The sequence below is a fragment of the Oenanthe melanoleuca genome, chromosome 1 (assembly GCF_029582105.1).
Source record: "Oenanthe melanoleuca isolate GR-GAL-2019-014 chromosome 1, OMel1.0, whole genome shotgun sequence".
Taxonomy (NCBI): Eukaryota; Metazoa; Chordata; class Aves; order Passeriformes; family Muscicapidae; genus Oenanthe; species Oenanthe melanoleuca.
The window spans coordinates 35,854,263-35,877,556 of NC_079333.1; the positions used below are offsets into that span (position 1 = coordinate 35,854,263).

General features: G+C 38.5%; 1 protein-coding gene across 1 annotated transcript in view; it reads left to right on the forward strand.

Annotated features, from left to right (window-relative positions):
- The window catches only part of FAT3 (FAT atypical cadherin 3), a 323,797-nt gene that overhangs the window by 178,296 nt on the left and 122,207 nt on the right, over nt 1–23,294 (forward strand). Inside the window, exon 4 of the mRNA XM_056496985.1 lies at nt 11,648–11,709. Coding sequence (XP_056352960.1) covers nt 11,648–11,709 — 62 coding nt within the window. The remainder of the gene's footprint in view (nt 1–11,647; nt 11,710–23,294) is intronic.

Here is a 23,294-nt window from a genome sequence, read left to right on the forward strand (position 1 = left end):
TCTGTAAATCAACCCTTTGATGCAGTAAAACTGCCAGAAACCAAAACTGATCTGGCTCAAATGATAGACACTTACTCTGGCTGACAACTTATACATTTAATTGGAAGCTACAGCTTTTGAAATGAATTGGACAGGGTGAAATCATCACAGTCTCAGATGTAGACAATGACAGAAGCCAGTATGTTCAGTTCTCTTCACTGAGGATTGTAACACAGAAAAAGCTGCTGATCTTACTAGATTGCGATTGAAGATATTTGCCCTTCACTGAATAATGAGCTTGCAATCACATTTTGCTGAAACAGGTTCTTTGTACAAATGAAACTTAAATCAGAAGGAAGTTAAATCTCATTTCTTACTCTTCGATCAAAACCTTCATGCTTGAGCGCCCTGTAGAGAGAGGAACATTAGGCTCACATTTCTGTAATCTTATTTGTTATTCAAGATTTGCTCCTGATAACTTAAACTACTGGAAAAAAAAACCAAACAAGCCCCCAAAAAAACCGAAAAAGAAAAACAAAAAACCATACTCACACCCATACAGCCTTAAAAATGGAAAATTGATTCATTTTCACCACTTTGCAAAGCCTTTCATTATAAAGGGAGAGCAAAGCAAATAGAAAAGAACTGCATGCATCCGAAGTCACCAAATCTTTTTCCTTGTTCCCAGGGCTCGGACAACAATGGCCCTATGAAAATAGCACTGAGGAGGAAGAGCATGCTGGGTAATGAGATGCAAATGAGCACACCAAGCATCTCCCTCTGCCTTGGAGCCTTTGTATCCAGTAGTGCAATAACAACCCGCTTTTGAGTCATGATAGGTTAGCACAGAGTAGGTTTCACAATGGCTGTGTGTATTATCCTCATGGTTCTCCTCAGCTTGTGGTCAGCAGGATAGTTAAACATGGCATCCATTTCAGTGAGAAGTAGCCTAGATTAAAACTAGCTGAAATAAGAGTGTCGCAATTAATTGTAGCAAACTCAGTGTGAGACCTTGTGAAGAGAGAAGGGGATTTTATTTTATATAACTTGATCTGGAACTTGGTTTTTCTTACACACTCCTATTCTGCACAGAAAGGCATAGGTATCCAAGTGCTGTGGCAAAAATGACACTTGTGGGAAGCTGAGGTCCTCATTGTGTCACTTTGGTTCTTCTTGGCTTAGAAGGAGCTGAACAGGTCTTGTTTGAAACACATCTTCTAAAACATTTAGGACTTAACAGGACTTTGCATTGCAGTTTGGCTTTTTTCTGCTTATGTAACTTATTGCTGACTCTCTTTGTCTCATCCTGGGTCTCTGTAAGGCCATCATCTGTCATTTTCTTGGCATGATAGTGTAAGTGATGTGCTGAAGTCTTGCTGCCCTCCTCCTGTTTCCAAGCCACAGATCTCCTGCTGACAGGCCAGTGCTGGGACCTTATCAGAGCTGTGTGCCCAGGTGTAAGCAGCATGTTCCCCAGACATCTCCTTGCTTTAGCAGTATAGACCATTCCTTTAAATGTGACTGCTGTTTCTTGGAGTGTTTTCACACATACACATTTCCATTCCTGCTTCATCCATATCCATCATATTTCTCAAAGAGACCTGTGCAAGAGGGAGGCATCTAAGGAGACTTGGATTTACACAAAAGACTGAGCTGTTTCACAAAGCTGTGACACTGGGCTGGTCTCACAGAGAAAAGCATCTACTGTTCCTGTTCCAGTTTTGCTGTGCATTTTTGCTATTTGCTATGTGCTGAGCCACTGAAGTGGGGGTCACACCTAATATTGTATTTTACCCCTTGATAACAGTTTATAAATCTGTTCTCAGAGAAGCAAAAAAAGGACAGATTTTAAGTTCTTAGTGCTCTTATCACTGAGCTTTATGATGCTGTTAGTTAGTAATATCTTACAGAAGTAATTTTTTTTTCTTTTTAGTTCACAAGGCACCGTACAAAGAAACAAACCCATTATCCCAGTTTTATGGGAGGGGAAGCTGAAGCACAGAGACATAAAATGTCCCATGTAAGGTTACAGACCAAGACAGAGGGTGAGCTGGAAATCTAACCAGGTGTCTCAGTATGCTTTCTCAGGCAGGAGACCACCTTGGGAAAGGCAGCAGATCAGATCTTGGCAGTGCTGCGTATGAGCTGCATGTCATGAAAGAGGGCCATTTATCTTTTTTGTGAGGCTTCTTCTTTCCACAGCTCTGTGTTCTGCCTCCAAATCAGCAGTCACCTAGCCAATGAATCATTTTCTTATTAGAGATGAAGATGAGATTGACTTGACCTGGGGAATCTGCAGGTAGCACAGGGAGCCACTCTCACCGTTGTGCTTTACTGAGCTGGAGACAATTGATGGTCATGAGGGATCAGCACCTTTTTTTTTTTAAACACATTTGGGGAAAAAGCTAGTGGTGTTTTTCTGTTGTTGAGAACAGCACTTGGTTGAGGAAAAAATGCAAAATCACTTCTCTTGAAAAGGTAATGAGGGTGTGTAGATTGGTGGGGAGGGGGGTAACTGACAGCTGAGCCCTGCACACCCTCTGCACCTCCTCCACAATTGAGAAGGGAAAATACCAGGACTTCATCTTGCTGTGACCTATGCAATTCTTACACAAAAGCATACTTTGGAGACTTTTTTATTATTCTCTATTCCTTCTTTTGTCATAATATGCCAGAAAAAGAGATCAAACAAGAATGCATGATGTATCCAGGTCCAAGATGCAGAATATTTGCATAGCCCCTTTCTGCTGAAAGTGACACCACCACCACCCTTGCCTCAGATATTATATGTCTTCATTCCTGCAAACAGTAAAATTAATTATCATAAATTATATTCAGAGTCTAGTTAGGCTTAGTCGTTGCTTTTGCAGAATTATGAGGCCTTTGTGCACAAAAAAATTAAAGAAAATTGTTTAATGATGATGTGTGCTGGTTACTAGGCTAGCCACCAGTAAGATATATTTACAGCTATTTTTGCCTCTAATAATGATATGCTAATTATAACCCAAATAGAATTCTGTAATTTCTCCCTGAAAATGGAAGCAATGCAGGGAGATATTAAAATCTGTGCTGAGGCATCATATTAGCAATTAGGTTTTTAGGTGGCAATGCACTTCTGAAGGGAAGAATGCAAAAGAAGATATGAGTGCTATTTCTATTCTTACGTATTTGTTTGAGCCTAACTTGAAAACCTTCTTATCCTACAAGGCATGAACTTATCTGTGAAGTGTTTTAGAAGAGCTAAGCCCCTATGGGACAGTCCCTCAAGGGCATTTGCTGGGTTGTTCCAGAGCATCACAGCCCCAAGAGATGACTCAGGCAGCAATGACAGTGCAGAGAAATTGCTCATCAGTTGTGCTGCAGGGGCAGTGCAGCTTGGGCATGTTGGATATTATCATATAAATGCTGCAGCCATGGACTGCAGACTGTGTTTGCAGTCTTAGGGGTAGGTCCTGAGGGATCATTTTAGAGGGCATTTTTGAGTTTCATCCCACCTGAGCTTCAAGGAGCACATCACTGTGAGATGCCTGAAGGCATTTGCAATCTCAAGTGGCCACAGTCAGGTGGTGACTGTGGTTTGATATAGCAACCTTTGCAGACCTTACCCTGCTGTCCTCAGCAAGTTTGGATTTGGCTTCTTCCTGGCCAAGCACAACTCACTGTCATCACTCTTATATCAAGTAAGAATAAGGATGATAATGTCTGCTCCAGAAGTGTGAAAGAATTGGTACCTTAAATACAGTTCCTGTAGCAAGCAACTACTGATGGGTATTATAAAATCTGAGATTTAAGCCATGCAGCTGGGAGATAACAAATAAAATGTCAGCAGCAAAGAGTAGGAAGACAGGGTGAAGAAATAAGCCTTGCAGTCACAGAACTATTCGTCTGACCTCTGTCAACCACAAGGCTTTCAAAAGTATTTTGAAGGACAGTATAATTAAAAACATGAAAATAAATAGAAAACGGGATAAAAGTGCTCATGGGTTTACCAGAAGTAAATTGTATCAGCCTGTCTTGATGTCATGGATAAGACAAACGATGTTCTAAGAAATACTTTGTATGTCATCTACGTGGACTTCAGTAATGCATTTGATACGGTTGCACTGCAGAATTTATGAGGCACGAGGACGCAGAGATTAATTGTAGAATTGATATTGCTTATGGGCTTGGCTAAAGAGGAAATAAAAATGATGAGTCTTGAATAAGGAATTTGCATGCTGAAGGGCATACATTAACAGATTATCTCAAGTATAGGCTAGACAAATGATCTTATTCGGTGATTCAGTGATGCTGGCTTCAAAAGAGGGAGTTTGTTCTCATCCAGGGTTGGAAGGCATCTGGAAGGCAAACTCTGGAGGGTTTGGGGAAAAGAAAAAAAAAAGTCAAAGACAGGATCTCTGAGAGTTTGGAGGGTAGAAATTCATTAATGGAGTAAGCTAAACAGTGTATTTGAGTACCAGTACGAGATTGCTGCACTATGCTAAATGCATCCACTGTAATCAGTAGTTGGGCTGCTCTGGTGTGGCTGTGCAGACATTGTTTGGAGCACAGAGTATTCTCCATCCATCAGGCTTAGGAGGGTGAAGGTTGGAAGTGTAATGCAGGAAAGGTAACAGCAAATTTATTAGGTGAGAAGGAGCCAATACAGCTTGTCTTGTTTAGTTGACCAAAATGAAGGTGCAAATTGTTCATAAGTGCAGTCTGGAAACCAAGGTATTCAACAGTCATGTGTGCAAATAACCTTCCAGGAGGAGTACATAGAACAGAAAACCTGGCCACATCACAAATGGAGAAGAATATTCAGAAAAGTAGTGGCTGTGCCTGTAGTTGCTTGGGACTGCACTGGCTGAGTTTTAAAGGATGAAAGGGAGTCCCTCTAAGTCCCCTGTTTTACAGGAGGAACAGACTGGCACACCATATTGTCACTTTAAGCATATTCTAGGAACAGAAAAAAGCCAGAATCTGCCTTTAAAGGAAAGCATAATCCAAAATCTTCATTGAAGTGAATGTTTGCTGTGCATTTCGTTCAGAGTTTTGATATTTTCAGCAAGAAGCTGACGGAACTCTTAACGAGAGACAGAAGGGACAACGAAAGAAGAACAGAAAGGTTTTGCTTCAGCTTCTTTTTTTTTCAGACATAACCATGCCTTAGAAAATATAACTGTTTTTAAAAAGCAATCGTTTTTTATACCTAGCTTGTTTCAAAGAGGTCGTTCCACTCTCATTGTCACCTCAGGAAAAACAATAAAGCAGCAGTCCTCCACGTAATTGCACAGGCTCGCCTGGTGGGTTCTCTTTCTTGTTCAATGAAGTATCATTCATTTAGATCAGAATACAGTCTTTCTAAATTAGAGGCTTGCATGTGTAATTATATAAAATGATATGTTTGTTTACATCTCCAAGTAAAATATAAGTCGTTTTCTATCATTTATCTTTGAAATTCAATTTTGCTTTGTCGATCCCTAATTTATTGCAGGAGATGAATGTGCTGTTAGAGTGTTTACAATGCCTCTCACTGCCTGTGGGTAATAGAATTACCCTGCTTATTGCTATTCATTTCGACATTTCTATGGTTAAGAATTCAGTATAGTTTTACGTTCCTGAATATATGGTGCAAATCCTGATCCTGTTTATTGTGGCTGCCCTTTTTTTTTTATCCATCTAAAGACTTAAATTTGCTTTCAAAGAGGAGTGGGACAGTTGACAGCTGATGGCTGTATTTCTCAGCAGCTGTGTACTCTCTTCTGTGTTCATAAATATGTGGAGAAGCTGTTTCATACCTTTGTGTGTAATGTTAATAAACATTGCAGATTTCTAGTAAACCCATAAACTCCCATATGAATTTCTGCTGATTCAGCCCTGGGGCTTTGGTGAATGAGAAGTATGTATAACCAGTCACTGAATTTATGCAACATTTTTGTAAAAACTGTGTTTATTTTACTTATTCCTTTTGTCTGTTTAACTGGTTGGGTTGAAAGTCCTATATTTCCAGCAAACAATCCCAAGGCATTGTTTTTCCAAGCAGAGCTTTCAAGGGTAACTCTACAGAATGTTTCCTTTGATATCTTCTTGTGGTTTTCTTTCTGTATATTTTTTCCTTACAGTATTTGAGAAAGGCAGACTGGAAAGCACATCCACTTTGGACTGTGCCAGGATAGGAGCAGTGTTGCAGGATGCTCAGAGCATCTCATAGGGCACAAGAACTGCATGGAGAAAGGTGTCCAATTTTATATTCTTGCTTCCATTTCAAAATTGTTCTCTTTGAAAATGGGAATCAATATCTGGATGAGGAGAGTTTCCCTCATCACCTAGGGACTAGAAATCTTTCATATTAGACCATGACTAATCCATCCAGACTACCTCTGTGTGTGTGTCATGGGACATGTATGGCCCTGTGGTGCCTGAAGTCCCAGGAAAAGATCCTGACTCCACTGTGAGTGGGAAGGGTGTAAAGCATGTACTGCTATGGCTTGGAGCCAGGCAGTATGTTCTGAGCTTGTGCTTAAACCCTGCATAATAACCTGAAGTCCTCTGTTGCACTTGCAGCCCATCCATCCCCCCACTTGTATTTTCTTAATAAATGGCTTTTATGAATATGCAGAGCAAGAAAAAAAATTAATGGACAGTAAAGCGTGCAGTAAATTGTATCCTATTAATCTTTTGCTGGGAAAGGGGATGATGTTGCTTTCTTTCTCAGCTTCCTATCTCTATGAAGACACTCAGCCTTCATCTTAAAACAGAGAAATTTATTTGGCTTCTTTTACTTTAGCCTGCTTGTTACCTGTCTTACACTTTTTTCATATTTCACCTAAACAAAGTTTGAGAAGGAAAAATCAATAAAGGAGTTCTTCAGAATTTCATTTAAAAAAAAAAAATACTCCTTCTACTATAAAATTTGCAGCACTTCCAGAGATAGCAGTAAAATATGCTGTCTCTCCATAACAGATTCTGTTATCTTTTAAGCAGTACTTCAGGAAACAGCTCAGGTAAGGTTATCCATCCACAGGTTGAATGAAAGTAATTTAATTTCATAAGGAGAAGGCTATTGAACTCTCCTTGGCTTCACAGCCATATTAGGGAAATTCAATCTGTGTCAGAAAATAGCCTGTGGCAAACTTAATTTTTGGTCCCTAAGTGCCATAGTACTGAAAAATATGTGAATTTCTTGTAAGTCAAGGGTCAGTTTAGTTACTATCACACCTACAGCCATGTGCTGTTCTGGATGTGTAGAGAATAAGCATCAGAAGATGCAAACCCAGAGCAGTGCCTCCCTCTGTGCAATACTGTACCAACTCTCCAATGCTTCAAGATTTCCTCTGACATAGTCTTTTCACTTAACAGCCCTTTATGAATTTTTCTTCCATGGCTAAGTCCACAGAATTGGACTAATTTGAATTAATTGATTCATTTGTTTACAACAAAAATACTTCAAATAATCCATGTGTATGGAAAGAATGAACATCAGTAAACCTTAGAGCTAAATATACCTCTGTAAATATGTGTGTTTTAGGATGACTTTTAATATTCACCTCACAGGGTAGATGCAAAATGTCACACACATGCATATACATAGTCTAATATTTGACTGTACTTACAGTGTATCTGTATGTATTTGTATAGCACTGTCTGTCTACTTCAGCACACACAGGCACACAGGGGTTTTATTTCTGTGAGCACCCTTCTGTGAAACAAGAGCTAACTCAAGGTAGAGCAAGAATTAAATCCTTCACTTTGATCATGATCAAATTCTTAATTTTTTTTTTTAATTATAAAGCATTAGTCATACTGCTGAACTTGTAACTATTCCTGATTTTATGTCATGTTCAGTGATACAGACACACATGTGCATTCATCCAGACACATGCCTGGCACTACTTCTATGGCATCATGCCTATCACTAAGCTACTGTTTGATGATGATGATAATAATAATTATTATCATCATTATTAATAACAACAATATTTCTTCATTTGCACTGTAGTAACAGCAGGCTTCACTAATTGCAAGTGTGAAATAACTCAGGTGTTTTAGTCTGTTTCTGATGAACTTTTGCTTTCATTAGCACATCTCAATGTGCTGAAAGCATTATCCAAAGCATCAGTGCTAAGTCTTGCTCAGATGTCTCAATCACACATCTGAGCCCTTATAAACTGGAGGTTTGTTTGTAAGATGATGTATAGGCTGCTGTATTGGCTAAATTGTCAGGATTTATTGTGTTGGTCCTGATCTTTGTTCTGTGTCACTAAGGCAGGTCTGCCTTGTTACCCACCCTACATCTCTGGTTGCCCCATCCACATTATAAAGTGATGGGATGAAGAACATTGCCATTTCTTCTCCATCTACATGCTGGATTTCCTTTCACAGGGGAATGGTTTGGGAGACAGTGATGATCTTACCCAGTGTACAGTGAGGTTTTGCTAGGATGTTCCCCTGTCAGTTTCACCTGGGAATTGTGACAGTGTCCTTGCAGTATTATGGGACACGTTGTGTAGAGGGAGTGTGTTCACCTTCCAGCATTTCCAAATTCTGCAATAGGAGTAGAAAAATAATTACTTATTTGTTAAGATGGGAAAAACACTCCAACAGCAAAAGTGACAGGTATCATAGAGAAGCAAGTTGTATAAGACCTCCAAGGTCTTACAAACAAGTTGAAGTATTTGGTCAAACGTTTTGGAGTTTCACAAAAGAACTCATTCATGTGGCCTGAGGAACCGGGATGCAAAGATGCCAGGATGAAGAGAGAGATGTTTTAACACACAAAATCAAAGAAAAGTATGAAATTCTGTGAGCAGAATGACATGACATTGTTTGTGAGCAGATGATTTTACTGTAAATAACTTCTCTGTTGAATACAGTTCTCCTCTTCATTTTTGTGGATGTTCTTAAAGATGACAGCTATAAATATCTCCTGCCCTTAGCAGGACCATGATGTTTCCCTGCAAATTTTGAGAGAAACTCTTTGAGAGGTGTGCAACAACTTCTAAAGCTTATTGGTAGTTTTGACTATTTTTTTATAAATGTCTGCTGTATTTCCCAGCGGGCTTTGGAGAGTTGTCCATATGGCTGTGTCCATAAGGGCTACAGCACATATTGAAGATGGAAAAAAAAGGAAGGGTCATTTTTTATCATTGTCCCCTTGTGAATTTCTCATAGCCAGGAGTGCAGCCTAACATAATTTCCTAAGGTTTATTTTTCTCTGTGAGTTTTTTGTTTCAGTAATGCCTTTAAACCATAACAGAATATGACAGTTTAATACAGTTAGATAAGAACTGAAACTGTGATATGGTCTCTTGTGTGAAGTCAAGTTTTTCTCAGTTGCCCCAGTGTCTGGAAAATAAAGTTTTACATCCTGCTAAATGTTGCTATTCCTATGTATTTGTGACATGGAGTAGTGAACACAGGAGGGAGGAAACACAGTAAGGTTTTCATAAAACCCAGAAAATTAATTTCTTTGAGACTGAACTGGTAAAGTTGTGGGTAGTCTTAGACATAACTGGCATATTTTTCCAGTTTTGATGACTACTCTTCATAATTTCTTTCTCTTTATAGTTTCTGCTACATTTAAAATACAGGCGGTTATGTTGTAGAGACTTGCTAGTGTTCATGTATCTTTTCTTGAAGAAAATTCAGCTCCAAAGGCACTCTGACAATTATTTCAGTCAAAAAGGCTCAATATGGCAATGAAAAACCTTTGTGATAACAGTAGTTTTGTCAGGAGTAGCAGCAGCAGCAGCAGTAGTAGTAGTAGTAGTAGTAGTAGTAGTAGTAGTTCTTGTTTTAGTTTTACCAATGAAAGACAAGTACTGTTCATTCTAAGAGTATTCAGTTTCAAATGTTAGCTCTTGGTCTTCAAAAGGAATGCAAATTTCTCTGCCTCAAGAAGATGATGAGGACAGAGACCTTCTATAATTTACAGCTAGAGATCTCTTGTTTAAGAGGAAAGTAGGGAGAGTTCACACTGGCACATTAGGAGTGAAGGAAGTGGAAGATAATATAAAAATTATCATATTCCACACTGTGATTAGGTTGTGCTTGATAAATCTCCATAGTGGCCGTGCATATGATGAATAGGGATATTTCAAATTTTAAATCGATACTTTATCTATTTATTGGGGCTCAACTTCTTTCATAATTAGGTGTTTCTTGCCTGTATCTTTGAGTTCTTTTTAGACTTGTGTGAATGGCACCAATTTATCATCTGTGCTGTCATTTCTGTTTAAACTCATGCAGTGAGTAGATAGATGTCTCCCATATGGTGTAACAGTTTTGAATGCTTACAACTGCTTGATGCAGGCAATACCAGTTTTGTTTTTTCAGCTTTTTGCCAGCACCAGCTTATTCCATGTAATTGTAATGATCCACTCTTAATTTCTTTGACCTCCCCTTGGGTGTCACTTCTGTGGTCTGATGTATCTTGTAACAAGTCTGAAATCCTGGAAGCAGAGTGCACTTCCTTTAGTTCATTTCATCCCATTACTTCAGGTAATATTTCTCCCCTTCTCATCAGAACAGGTAAACAGATTCCTCCAAGGAGAAGGTGATAGCATATGAGGAGCTGTAGCTATAGAAGCCTTCTGGGACTACAAGTCTCATGTAGATGTTGCTGATGGGTTTTTTTAAGAATTCAGGGTCATCATGGATTTGTGTTTAGATGCTTGGTTGGTGTGATTAATTCAATAAGTAGAATAGTTAATTCAGGAATAATTTATTTTCTTGTTTCCCTTAGTAATCTTAAAGATGACAAATTCTTGAGAACAACTTGGCCCACTGGCATTGTCTCCAAAATCAGCTTTATCTCTAGGAAAAGTTGGCCTGTCAAAAAACAAGCACATAATGTATTTTCCTGTCCAAAGAAATGCTTTGTATGAGGGAAAACCCAAATGTGCCATTTAAATCTGTAGTATGAACAAAATAAAAAACTAAACTATGTTCCTAGAAGGTATGCATCATTTTCTTGAGGGAACTCTGAAATTTTTTCCTTTTCTTTCTGTGATATAAATCTCACAAGAGTTTCATCATTCATGGGAGTACATTGCTTAAAAAAACAAAAAATCTTGATCATCCTCATGTAGAAAGATATTTTATTTTAAGTGCTCAATGTGAGCATGGAGCAAATTGATGAAATTGTGGTACAAAACCTTTAATGCATTAGAATTATTACATTTGGAAATCATTATGTATACAAGTAGTTATTATAGAAATAACCTTCTTTGTCAAGTATTCTTGGTGTGGAAGTAATCAGCATCCTATCCCATTAATTGTTTGAGAACTCTGAAATCTTTAATGAGGTTTTATACAGAAGAATTTCAGTCAAATGCAAATGATTCATTGAAACTCTTAATCATAAGACAAATAGTGATTCTTTAGTGAGTTTTTTTCATCCAGTGTGATAAATGTAGCATGTTAACTGTAGACACACAGTTAACTGTTTCTCAGTTACTTTTTTCACAGCATTTTTCTTTAAAGATTCATTGCTGCTGGTCAGAAAGTGATAATGGTTGGACTGAGAAATAAAATGCTTGACAGATGTCAAGAGATCTGTGTCTTATATAGCTTCAAATAGATTTTTTTCCCTTGGAGTGTTTTAAAAATTAATTTTTATTCAGGTTGATAAAGATACATATTTTTCAACAGCTGTTGACAATCAAATATCATCCTTTTTTCTCAGGTCTGATTACCACAACATCAAGAAAATTGGATCGGGAACAGCAAGCAGAACATTTTTTAGAGGTAAGTTTAAATGGAAATATGTGTTAAGAGGTTAGCTGATCTTTGTAGTTTAAAATCACTTCTTCCTGTTCCAGGAGGGTGGTGTTCTCCTTTTTTTTCATTTATAACAGACTCACACAAAGCTGGGAATTGCCTGATTATATAGAAGGAATAAAACATCTTGCAATTTGCAAGTGCAGGAAAAAAATTGAACAAAAATGGATCACTTGTTTTTCACCTCTGATCTACTTCAGTTAAGTCTTTCATTGTAGCTCTTAAATTTTGTTTGTTACAGATATTTAGATTATCCAGACCAAAATATTTTTTAAAAAATATGTGGAATGACCCCAACCCTGCAAAGATTTTTAATCTCTCAGGTTAAGCCAGTTTAAATTTTGCATCTTGGTTCTAATGTGAAAACTGCTAATTTGGATGAAAGCAAACTTTGAACTTTTTCACTACATTATCAGAATCAATAATTTTTATTACTTTTTTAGTTTTCACTTATTGGGACTGTTAACAACAATTTTCAAGTTAAAAATTGCCTTCTAAGAAAGAGTATCTAAGCCATTCCCTTGGCTCTTGTGATGAATGTTTCTCTTTATAAGGAGCTCACGTGTGTTGGATATAGAGTGATATACTTGTAAACTACTGGTTTTGCCACATGTGTTTTCTTTCACATTGCTGCACACCATGCTGTGGGGTTTTTTCCCCTTTGGGTAAAAGTTCCTTGACTCTCTTCTTTTGTCTCTTTGTGGAGTAAGGGATTCTTGATTCCTGTTGGTACAAGTAAAAAGAACCATATTGTCCCACATAATCAATCATCCCTTCTATGTGTTTTAGGAAATGCTCTTCAAATCCATGCAAGCTAAAAAACATCTGGACACAACAGTTCCTAATGCAATCACTATCTGATAGCAAAATGTAGTAAAATATATATTAGCATATTACTTAGGTTTATTGTTTGCTAAAAATCCCAAATTATTTTAGTTAGTGCAGAACGCAGGAGAGAAGGGTTGATTATTACTATACAAGTTTGGGTTGGGGTTTTTTTCTTGATAATTCACTGTAGATTCTTACACATTCCATGTCATAAATAAATGGAGGAAATACAAGGATTTTTCCATTTTTAGAATTTCAGTTGTAAAGTTAGTAAAGTAATCATGTATTCCAGTAGCTTCAGGCTTTGCAGTTCAGAGAAGATCACAAATGGAATGAAAAGGGTATTGATTTTGAAGTGCACCTATTGATAGCAGTCTTGAATCTGTAAGTCTGCTTTGTTCTGTGGAAAAGGACCAGGTAATCCTGGTGGACAAGAACTTAGCATGAAATGGAACACAGGAATGTGAGGGAAAAACTTCTTTTTTGTGAGGGTGACAGAGCACCAGAACAGGTTGCACAGAAAGGTTGTGGAGTCCCTCTCTCTTCCCTCTGGAGATACTCAAAACCTGCCTGGGTGTGATCCTGCACACCAGCTGTGGATGTACCTCCTTCAGCAGGGGTTGGACCAGGTGAGCTCCCCACATCCCTTCCAACATCAGCCGTTCTGTGATTCTGTAATTCTGTGATTTATGCCTTTGCCTCAGGGATCTCAGTCTAACGTGCCAAATACACATTTTCCAAAGGATTCCCATACAGATGGAGGAGTGCTACTATTAATAGCAGAAAGAAAACAAAATAGTGCCTTATAGGAATTCAGCTTTAGTCATCAATACAAGTTAATCTGTTCCTTTCTCTAGATTGTGTCTTGCTTGCAAAAATAATAACCTGCCAGGTTTTGGGGGCTGAAGATGCAATAGAGAGAAATTTGTTTCTTTCACTGGGGATGAATGGGGAGCGGAGGGCAGGCTGCAGGGAAGAGAAGCACAGGAGCAGGGTGTCCTGCAGAGATGCAGGTATGACCAGGTTGTAAAGCCCACCTGGGAGCAGAGGGGAGGGAGTTGGGCTCTGGTGGAGGCTGAGTTGCCCCTTTGAGCTGCTGCTGGAGCCTGCCCGTGGCTGCCTGCCCTGCTGCACGCCCGCGCGCAGGCTGGCATCCAGAGCCAGCCTGGTCAAGCTGTGCTCGCTCTTGTGGCAAGCTGAGAAAGCTTTTCTGAAATGCCTGTCTGTCTCTGTGTAATTAACCCCCTGGGGAGGCCTTAATTGCTGAGACAGCCGTGGTTTCCCAGTAGTGCAGTGTTTCCCTTCCGGCTTGGTTTCGTACCCTTCTTCCAGGAGTCTGTCTGCTGTAAAGGAGAGCAAACTTGGCTCCCTTTGAAAAGCTCTGATTAGTACTTGACCTAGCAACCCTTGCTCCCCTTTGACCAGTGTCTGAGTGAGCCACTGACAGACCTTTCCTAGATAGAACTTTTTAATTATTTTTAATAAGCCTGTCTTTGACAGAGATGCTATACCCTGTAAGTACCTGCCAGTATTTACTTAGCAAATTTCGTTATTAACAGTATTTTCACCTCTTCCAGTGAAGCTGTTAGGAAAATGAAGTGATAAGAGATGTTAGTGTGTAGTGCCAGTGCTTTTCTCCAGACCACCACTTGTGATGGGTTAGAGCCTGTCCCTGTCTACTCCAGAGGAAACATGAACTACCAGCAAGGACTGGATGTGTAATTTTAAGGCTGCCATGCTTAGGAAAGGTGAAAAGTGACTCTCCTTGTAAGTGCATAAGAATTCTCTTGCAAAGCAAGTACTGAGGCCTGGGTCAGATGTGCATTTCTTCTTCCTTTCTCCTTTAGTTGTCTTCTTTAGATGTATGGACTTGTGTCAACATGATTTTTTTTAATGGTACCTCAGGCTGCTGTCACAGTACTTTCACTTACCAAAGAGTATGTTCCAAAGTGAGTGCAGAAGCATGTCCAGACCCTTAGCCAAAAGATGCATGAAGAAGTCGGAAATTGACTCCTCTTTATAATCATTGGGATTTTCTGTTTGCTTTGGTGATATTTTTTGGGTATTGTTTGTTTGTTTGCTTTGACATTTTGGAAGGAGGGGTAAAAAAAGAATTGTTTCTCCCAGGTTTTTCATTGATTGTGGCATTGTCAGTGCTTTTTTTTTAAGCTCCCAAGTTGAGGGCTTAATTTTTCTCTGACACATTTATAATGCCTTGCAAAGCTGCAACTTGTATTCACTGCTTGTTATCAGGTTGAATTTTGCTCCTAAGGTTTAAATTGGATGTCACTGGATTTCATGCAGGATGGTCTTTTGCTTTAGTGCATTCTTATTAATGGAATGATTCTGCCTGAAATAGGAGGGAGATGACCACTTGATTACATTACTTTTTCACATGAAGCAAGACAAAAGCATTTGTTCTATCTCGCAGACTTTCTCAAATATTTTTTAGTTAGGATGAAGTATTTAAATAACAGTCTGAAAGAGGAAAGGTAATCCTGAGAGCTACCTGCTTGGTTTACATGTGAATGAGAATAGTGATATTTTTCCAAGTGAGGTGCAAGTTTCCGGTGATTTGGCTTTATTCTCCTTCAGTAATTGAATACATCATCCTCTTCTTTCCTTCTTTTACTTTCTCCTTCTTCAGGACATGTGTTGTCTTCTAATCATTTCTATTTTAACACTTATTCTCTTCTCATATTATACATATCAATTAACTAAAAAGAAGAGGCTAGAAATGGAGAATGTTAGTGGAGTTTAAGATATGGAAAAAAAACCCTCATGAAAAGCAGTCTGGCTGTTATATTCTGCCCACAATTTTTGCAGATGCCTCCTAATGCTGGTTGACAGTTTTTAAAACTCTCTATGTGATTTTATTCAAACAGCTGCAGGAGTGGTGGAGGTCCCATAATAAGCATAAAATTTAAACCATTTCATGCAGGATCTGCACCCTTGTGTGGTGTCAGCTGATTCTGAGATGTCCAGAACATTAATAGTTCCTGGTCTGCTTTCCAGTGTACATGAACAACTGATGGGGAGGATTGTTGAATCCAGGCTACAGTTCATTGACTTGTGCATTCAGCCCAGAAAGTGGATCTGAGCCCGTTTCCTCGCCCTGAGCAGTTTCTTAACACTCTTTGCAGAGGCTTTGTTACTCATGCTTCCAACACAGAAAGCCTCTGCAAAATACCACTGAGCAGTTCAGCTTGTTGGGAATTGCTGTGTCAAGACCTGTGTTTAGCAAAAGAATAGAGCAGAAGAGTTACAGGCTTCAGTGTGCAATTCTAGCAACAGTCTTTGAAACTTCCTGATTGAAGGGATGAATTGTCTGCAGCCAGAGATGACCTCTCCATCCTCTTGATAATGGTATATAATGAGTTGGTGCTTTTAAAATCTGAGGCTTTTTAGTCTCTCCCTGATGAGCACATAAGGTGTCAGCTCTTGAGACATTTAGCCATTTTTGAAAATTGTATCCATAATATCTGTTCGTCCAAAACACTAAAATAGCTATTTAAATTTACCACTGTAGATTCATTCAGAAAATATCTTTTTAACATTTGTCGTGGTGGAAAACCTGTCTATTCAAAGTGTCTCTAAAGAATAAAAGTAGCTGTTAATAAGCATGGTCAGAACTTTAAATCTCTTCAGAAGTGACAAAGTAACTGAAGGCAGTAGGTTTAAAAATAGTGTTACAGCAGCCTTAGCCTTTCAAGGTCCAAGTCATGTACCCTAATTGAAGAGGAGGAGAAGTGGGAACAGAGTATTGGCTTAGTGCAGCTAATTTTTAGCCCACTTAGTGCTATCAGAATGGTAACAGTGCCTCTCGAGTTCCCTGCTTTTGTCACAAATCAGTATACACAAGCTTCATCAATCTTCCTGCTGCAGAGCTCGAGCACAGCACTGAGAAGGATGGCAGCAGCAGTGCAAGGGGTTGTAATGAAGACAAATTGCTAAATCTGATCTGAGTGTCAAAATACATGGGCTGAATGAAACACATTGCTTTCTATTTACTGTAGGTACACTAAGGGTACAATAAACTCTGTCACATGGCATGTATTTATATGCAGTAATTAGAGGGAAACATGATAATCTGCTGTAATTGGAGCCTTCTAAAAAGAATTCAAATTTCCACTCATTTAATGGGGAGTTGCAAGTGTGAGGGGACTGTTGATAGAGGAATTATAATTTTATTCCACTTGGAATTTGGTCCACAATATCACTGGGGAAAGTTGCTGCAGGAAAGTTTATGGGCACAGTTTGCAGGGGAGGAGGAGTTTAAAAACTTGCTAAATGGCATTTAAAAATAGCACTGCCTCTCAGTTCTTCCCACAAACACCACACTGGTGGCTCAGCATTGGACCAGCCTGTGTTCTCCACCATCCTCCTCTTTTCCTCCAGCATCTCCCACACAAGAACTTAACAAATCTAAGTTTATTTTGCTGTTGAGCCTGCTCACTTGGGCTGTATCCTTTGCTAGTGGTGATGCCTGAGGCCAGTGGTCCTTTGTGAGAAACTGCAACGTTTTCTGAAGAATATAGGCAGCTGTGTGGCAATATGCTCATGTATATTTTTACAGGAGAAGTACAAAAGCTGAAGTTCATTGGTTTTATGTGGTTGTATAGTGCTCTACAGCACATTGGTTGCTTAAATCCTGGATTACAAGTCTGTGTAAGCATTTGTTTCATGGTTCTTTAGCATTGCCCACATTTGGCAGAGAAAGCTGCATTTTTCCTCGGTGACATGCTGGTGATGGTGTAAAAATGAGGCAGTGTGTCTGATTGAACATTTTGTCTGAGGTTTAAATGGCTCCAAAGGCACATGCCTTTCCCTTTTTAACACTGGGAAGTTCAAAAAATAGGTAAACAGCCTCTTCTTACCAGCTTGAGTTTGAAAACTATTACTGGTTGTGCTTGCTGGAAATAAGAGAACTATTTTAATTATTTCTAAGGCACCTGAAACTATTTCTAGTTGAACAGTTGGTTTATAGAGGCAGCTTTCTAAAAAGACAATGAAAGATATATCAATGTCATCTTCAGATGGTGGCACACTGAACTTTAATGTCAACTTCAAAGTTAAGGGGAAAAAATAAAAGAAAAAAAGGAAAGAAAGGGGAAAAAGAAGAGAAAGAAGGTGGGCAGGAAAGAAAGGGAAGAAAACAAACAGTTCTAAAGAAAACAGAAAACACGATCATCTCATACTACTTCTCCATGGGGTAGGTGAGGGGGAATCCACCTGGTCAGTGTGGTGGTAGATGCAGCAGGGACACGAGGTCTGGGCTTAGGAGGCACAAACTGAGGTCACTCACCCCATGGCACAGATTTCCTTCCTCCACCCCATGTTCTTCTGCTGCCATTCTCAGAAATATCCAGCAACTTCCCAAGGGCAGGTGGTGACTGGAGGTTGAAACTATCCTTCAGGGGCAGATTTACATATGACATTGCACACTGCTCCTCATGTGTATTTGGGCAGAAAGTCTTACACAGCAAAATGTGGGAAAAGTCCTGGCGTGATTCATCTGTCTGCAGTGACAAGTGGTCTCCTCAGCTAGACTGTTGTCTCTAATTTATGCGATCTGGTAAGATGAAGAATTATCAAGTGCATCACTGAAAATACTCCTAATGCCATTGTGAAGTGAGTGGTCTCTGTGCAAGAGATATGAACAGACATTTTAAACAGCAAAATAATTAAGGCATTGTGTTTTTAGAGATTACTCTCTTTCATTATTACAAATTTCAATGGCTCCCAAATATCCTGTTACTTTAGATAATGTCTTGAGAAGTAACAAAAGTAACAGAGCCTAAGTGTTGGGAAAACTGAATTTAATAACACTTTGCTTCATGCATGTGGAATCTTACTTCTGTTTTCTTATTAAATAAAAAATATCTACTTATAAATTTATAATAATGGAGCAAATTAAGCATGGGTTGAAAAAAAATAATTACCTGTTTAAAGTCCTTAGAATTCCATGTTAAATTCAGGTAGCCATTGGAAAATATGCCCACAATTCTGATGGCACAATATTTATATACCAAAGGGAAAGGGCAAGAATGGGTCTGTTATATCAAACAGTAGCAGTGACACTCAGCTCATTTCAGTTATTCAATGAAATACCAATAGCCCTGAGAGACTGGGTGTGCAAAGAAGGTCTGTGACATTTCCATAAAATCTGTAGACTTTTAAGTCAGCCCTGAGGATGTTTTGTTTACTTTTTTTGCCTTTAATGGCTGATTTCAGTCTTTATTTTTTTTAAATAATAATAACCTCATTCTTTTAATTTTTTCATGATTAGTTGGATTCTCATAAAATTGTTTTGCACATGCTAACACCAGGATGATGTCAAGGACAAAAAGCTACTGACAGTTCCATCAGTGCATCGTTTATATCACAGTACCTAATTCTGGCCTCTCTTGGAGAGTGTTTAAGCCATCAGCTAATCTGATCCTGTATGGAAGTTCTTATATGGCAGGATTTTAGTCCAGCATTAAAAATCTCACACTTGTTTGGGTAATCTATTTTATTGATTCTGGATACCAATAGTAATGAAGAAAAGCAGTCCTCTCTTCTATCTTTAATGAGCTTCCTAAGTTAAAAATCTTCATAACTCAATATGCAAAACTGGAGTTTTGTTATGAATGCTTGACAATTACAGCAAAGAGCCAGCTAGTTTACAGACCTTCTACAGGTGTAATGTAAGCTTGTGCTAATTTATTTGGTATTAAAGTAAGAAAGCACAGCTCATATATTATTTATTCCCTCCTCAGCTCATGCAGAAGATTTGATTTTCCCAGTTCATTGACACATGATGAGAGATACACCATCTACAGTGGAATACTGCCCCAAGTACATTTTTTACTAAATGATGTTTCATTGGACAATGAGTCTGCTAGAAATGGGCAGGGAACAATTGGAATTATGATCCAGGATGAAAAACTGTTTACCTGTTGAGATGGAAACCTGGTCTAGTATCAAGATACAAATGATTTTGCAGCTACTCATTCAGGTTCACGTTTTGAAGAGCATGGCAAGATCAGAGTCATCCAGGGCTGAGGCTTTGGTTCACACACTGCTGTCTGCCATGGTGGTTGTGTCTGACTAGAAAAATCACATTTCTGATTGCCTGGAGTTCTGCTTTAGTTGAGGAATGATTAGCATATATCTGACATGCAGAGGGAGGGAGGGAGGGAGGTTGTTTTACAGATTTCATGAATCACTGACCTGAACCGTTGGGTCATGAAATGAAGAAATGAATATCCACAAAGCACAGCTCTATTGGCTTTTTCATGCTGGGCATCAAATGCCTCTTTAGGATTCTCCTTGTAGACCCACAGCATTCTAGCAGCAGGTCTTGGCTCTAAGCACCTCAGCATGGAAGCATGGAAGGAGATACTCAGTGTACAGACTTTGTTTGCTGTCCTATCAGCCATTTTCCAAAGCTTTTAAAGGCATAACAGAAAAGATGGAATCGTGCCAGGAAGGAAATCCAGCCTGCAGTCAGCCACCCTGCAAGGTGCTGAGCATCTCCTGGGAGCCTAGGGGTGTATCAGCACTTCCTTGACCCTCTAGATCTAATTAAAATCTCACTGGAATTAGACATTGGTGCCCATGGCTGCATTTCCCCAGGTGTGTTGGAAATGGGTGGGTGAATACATGAGAGAAAAGCAATTTAAAATATACTCAGTACCTTGCTCTTCTCTTTGCAGAACTGTGAGATAGCAGAGCATTAGATCAATGCAAATGGGTGGAAAAGTATTATTAAAACATCAAGTTTTATTGCATGCTTCAAAATTTAGGTCTGCACCCATGTGTTAAATGCTGTTGAAACAGAGAGGGATGTATTAGTGGTCTTCCTTCTTGTTTTATAAATCATTCCTCATGCTAAGCTTGTGCAGGCAAATTCTGTGGTTAATCTATACCAAGCTTTTCTTTTCAGTCAGGATTTAGAAGTTTGGTCTAATGTTGCTTTCTCACTGAGGGATTAGCTGATAGATTAGCTCAGGGCTAACAGGTTTTTTCTTCATTGTATGTTTCTTAAGATCTGTATCTCCCTTTTTTATGGGCTGAAGCCCACCTACCATGCCCAAATTGGTCAGATATACTCTTTCAGGGTGTCTCTTTTGCCAGGCTCTGTGCTTGTTGAAACAAAGAGTCATTGTGCAGGGTGCACTGCTTTGCTAAATCTTCACATTTTTATATGAATGTACCAATGTTTTAATCTTCCACAGGAAATCTTTCACATGATTTGAATCTATTTTAGATATACAGAGCCTTTGTGTTATGTGAAACATGTCTGCTTTAGTGCTATATCATGATTTTTGTAGCATGTGCAATACCCATCAGCTGCCAGACTGTTAATTTATGTCTGTAATGTTTGAGCATGCAAACATTCATGCACACACACACATTTTGCAGAGGTCTTATTTTCCTGCCTTCCCAGCTAATACCAAGCTGAGAGTTGAATTTAGGCCAGGGGAGCATCTTCTTCCTCAGTTAGGAATGCATTGCATCTGTACTAAAATCCTTTCTGGGCATAGGAAGTCCTGGTATTCCTTTTAATTAATCCATCATTTAGAAAAATGCCCTTAAACAAGATTTGCATCCATTTGTTCTTTCTCCCAGGGTGATCTGTTCTCAGCTGTTCCAAATTCAGGCTTGTTACTACTAAAAAAAAAGTTAATTCTGGGATTTTTTCACAGCACATTCACTTGACACCACCATTTATATGCACCAAGTCCAATCACCCTGCAGTGCTCTGTGTACAAATCCCAGCAATAATGTTTAAATTTTGCTGTCTTGAGTGGCCTTTAGGTTGCTTTGACACATGTTTTGCCAGTTCTCTCTCCTTTCTCTTTTTTGTCTTTCCCTTTTTAGTGCTTTTCTTTTTCAGGAGTTCATAATTTCCAGTACTGGTGATAAATTAAAAACTCAGCATTCCACAAAACTGCCCCCACCAGTCTGTGCACTTGATGAGAACCTTTTCCCAGTACACAATGAATACACAACATTTTCTTTGAGCCTCATCACATCTCACAGTCCTCTCACTATAACCTATAATGTCCTTCAATGTAATGTATTTTCCCTCTTTTTCTGATCTTTCAGATCTTTTCCACATAACCACACTGTCCCTCCACCATATAATCCTTAAATATTCATATTGATCCAAAAAGATATACTGAACAGGATAGGAAAATTTCACACAAAATCATGGTTGTTTGGAAAACATTTGCCTTTTGGGGTTTTGGTTTTTTTTCCTGTTAAAAATAATTTGTTATGGCAAAAGTGCATCACTGTGTGAAATGTGCTGAAATAAGATAGGAGTTCTCAGCATAATTTGTAACACGACACAAATTAAGGTATTTATTAGATACCTAGAGGTAATAAAACCTCTAATCAGGTTGAGAATCACTTTACTAAGCATAATTGACTTTTTTTTTTCCTCCCTAAATATATTATCACAGAACATAAGAATCCTAATGTTTTTCTTATCTGACTTCAGCTTGATAATAATCAGAGACCAAACAGTTATTTTGCTTTTTATGAAGATATGATTTAAACAGAAAAGTACAAAGGCCCTGAAGCATCAAGTGCAAAGAAATCGGCCCTCAAAACCAGTAATTTTCTTTTCACAGCCTAACAAATTTCAGTTGTCAAGGAACAGATTAATCTCATCATTCTCAAATGTAATATTGCTGTTTGCTAATCTCTCATGATACAGAGACATTGAAAATGTTATTGTAGCAGTCCTAAAGTACATTTTATGGTTTGGCAAAAAATAATACTTTCTTTGGCAAGGAATCTTCTAAATATTCAAAAGCAAGGATTAACATGAGCACTTGAGAGCAAAAAATGTCAGAATCAAAATAAAGAGTTATTTTTTCTCACATTCCCTGGGAAAGTAAAAAATACAAATATTGCTAATAGCAGTCTGTCGATTCATGGCTTTGACTTTTCTGAGACCCAGCATGTTATCTTTAATCCAGATACCAGTAAATAACTTAGTATTTTCTTCCACAAACTGAAATATATCTGTTTTTCCCATTGTATCTTGTTTTCTTCCACTATCCTTCCAGATCTAAGGTGCTGTATAAACTAAAACAAATGTTCTTAACCCTCAGACTCTAATTTTAAAGTCTTTATTGGGAAAAAAAACAGGGAGGATATAAACACATGTTTTTTTAATTGCCACACTTTTTTAAAACCCCAACACTACCACAGTTTAAAAAACACTTAGAAAATTTCTGCAAAATCACAAATTTTAGACCACACATTTTAGCTAAGCTAAGACATAATTCTTTATTATCTGATACATCAAAGTGTGCCAAAATGGCATGTTATCTGTTGACTGAGAGGGACAGAAGGCAGTGAGGGATGTGTGTTAGCTTGGTCTCAATGGACCATAATTTGTAGCAGAAGGAATCAAAATATTAACTGACATGTGAGGTTTATTTGCATTTACTCCTTATCCTCCTCACCAAAACCCTGTTGTTCAAATGGACCTGCACAAATTCTCTTTGTGTAGCTTTGGACATATGTTTGTGGGGTTGAATTGGAGACTAAAGCCTATTTTGTCTATTCCACTGGCATTTACCAAGTGTATGTACAGTTAAGGATCTTTCAGTGTTTTTGTTGCAACACACTAAATACTGCCTGAGTGCAGCACCACAGCCAGGGAATGACATTTAAAAGGTAAAATACTACTTTCTTTGAATGCCTTCTCTTCAGGCATT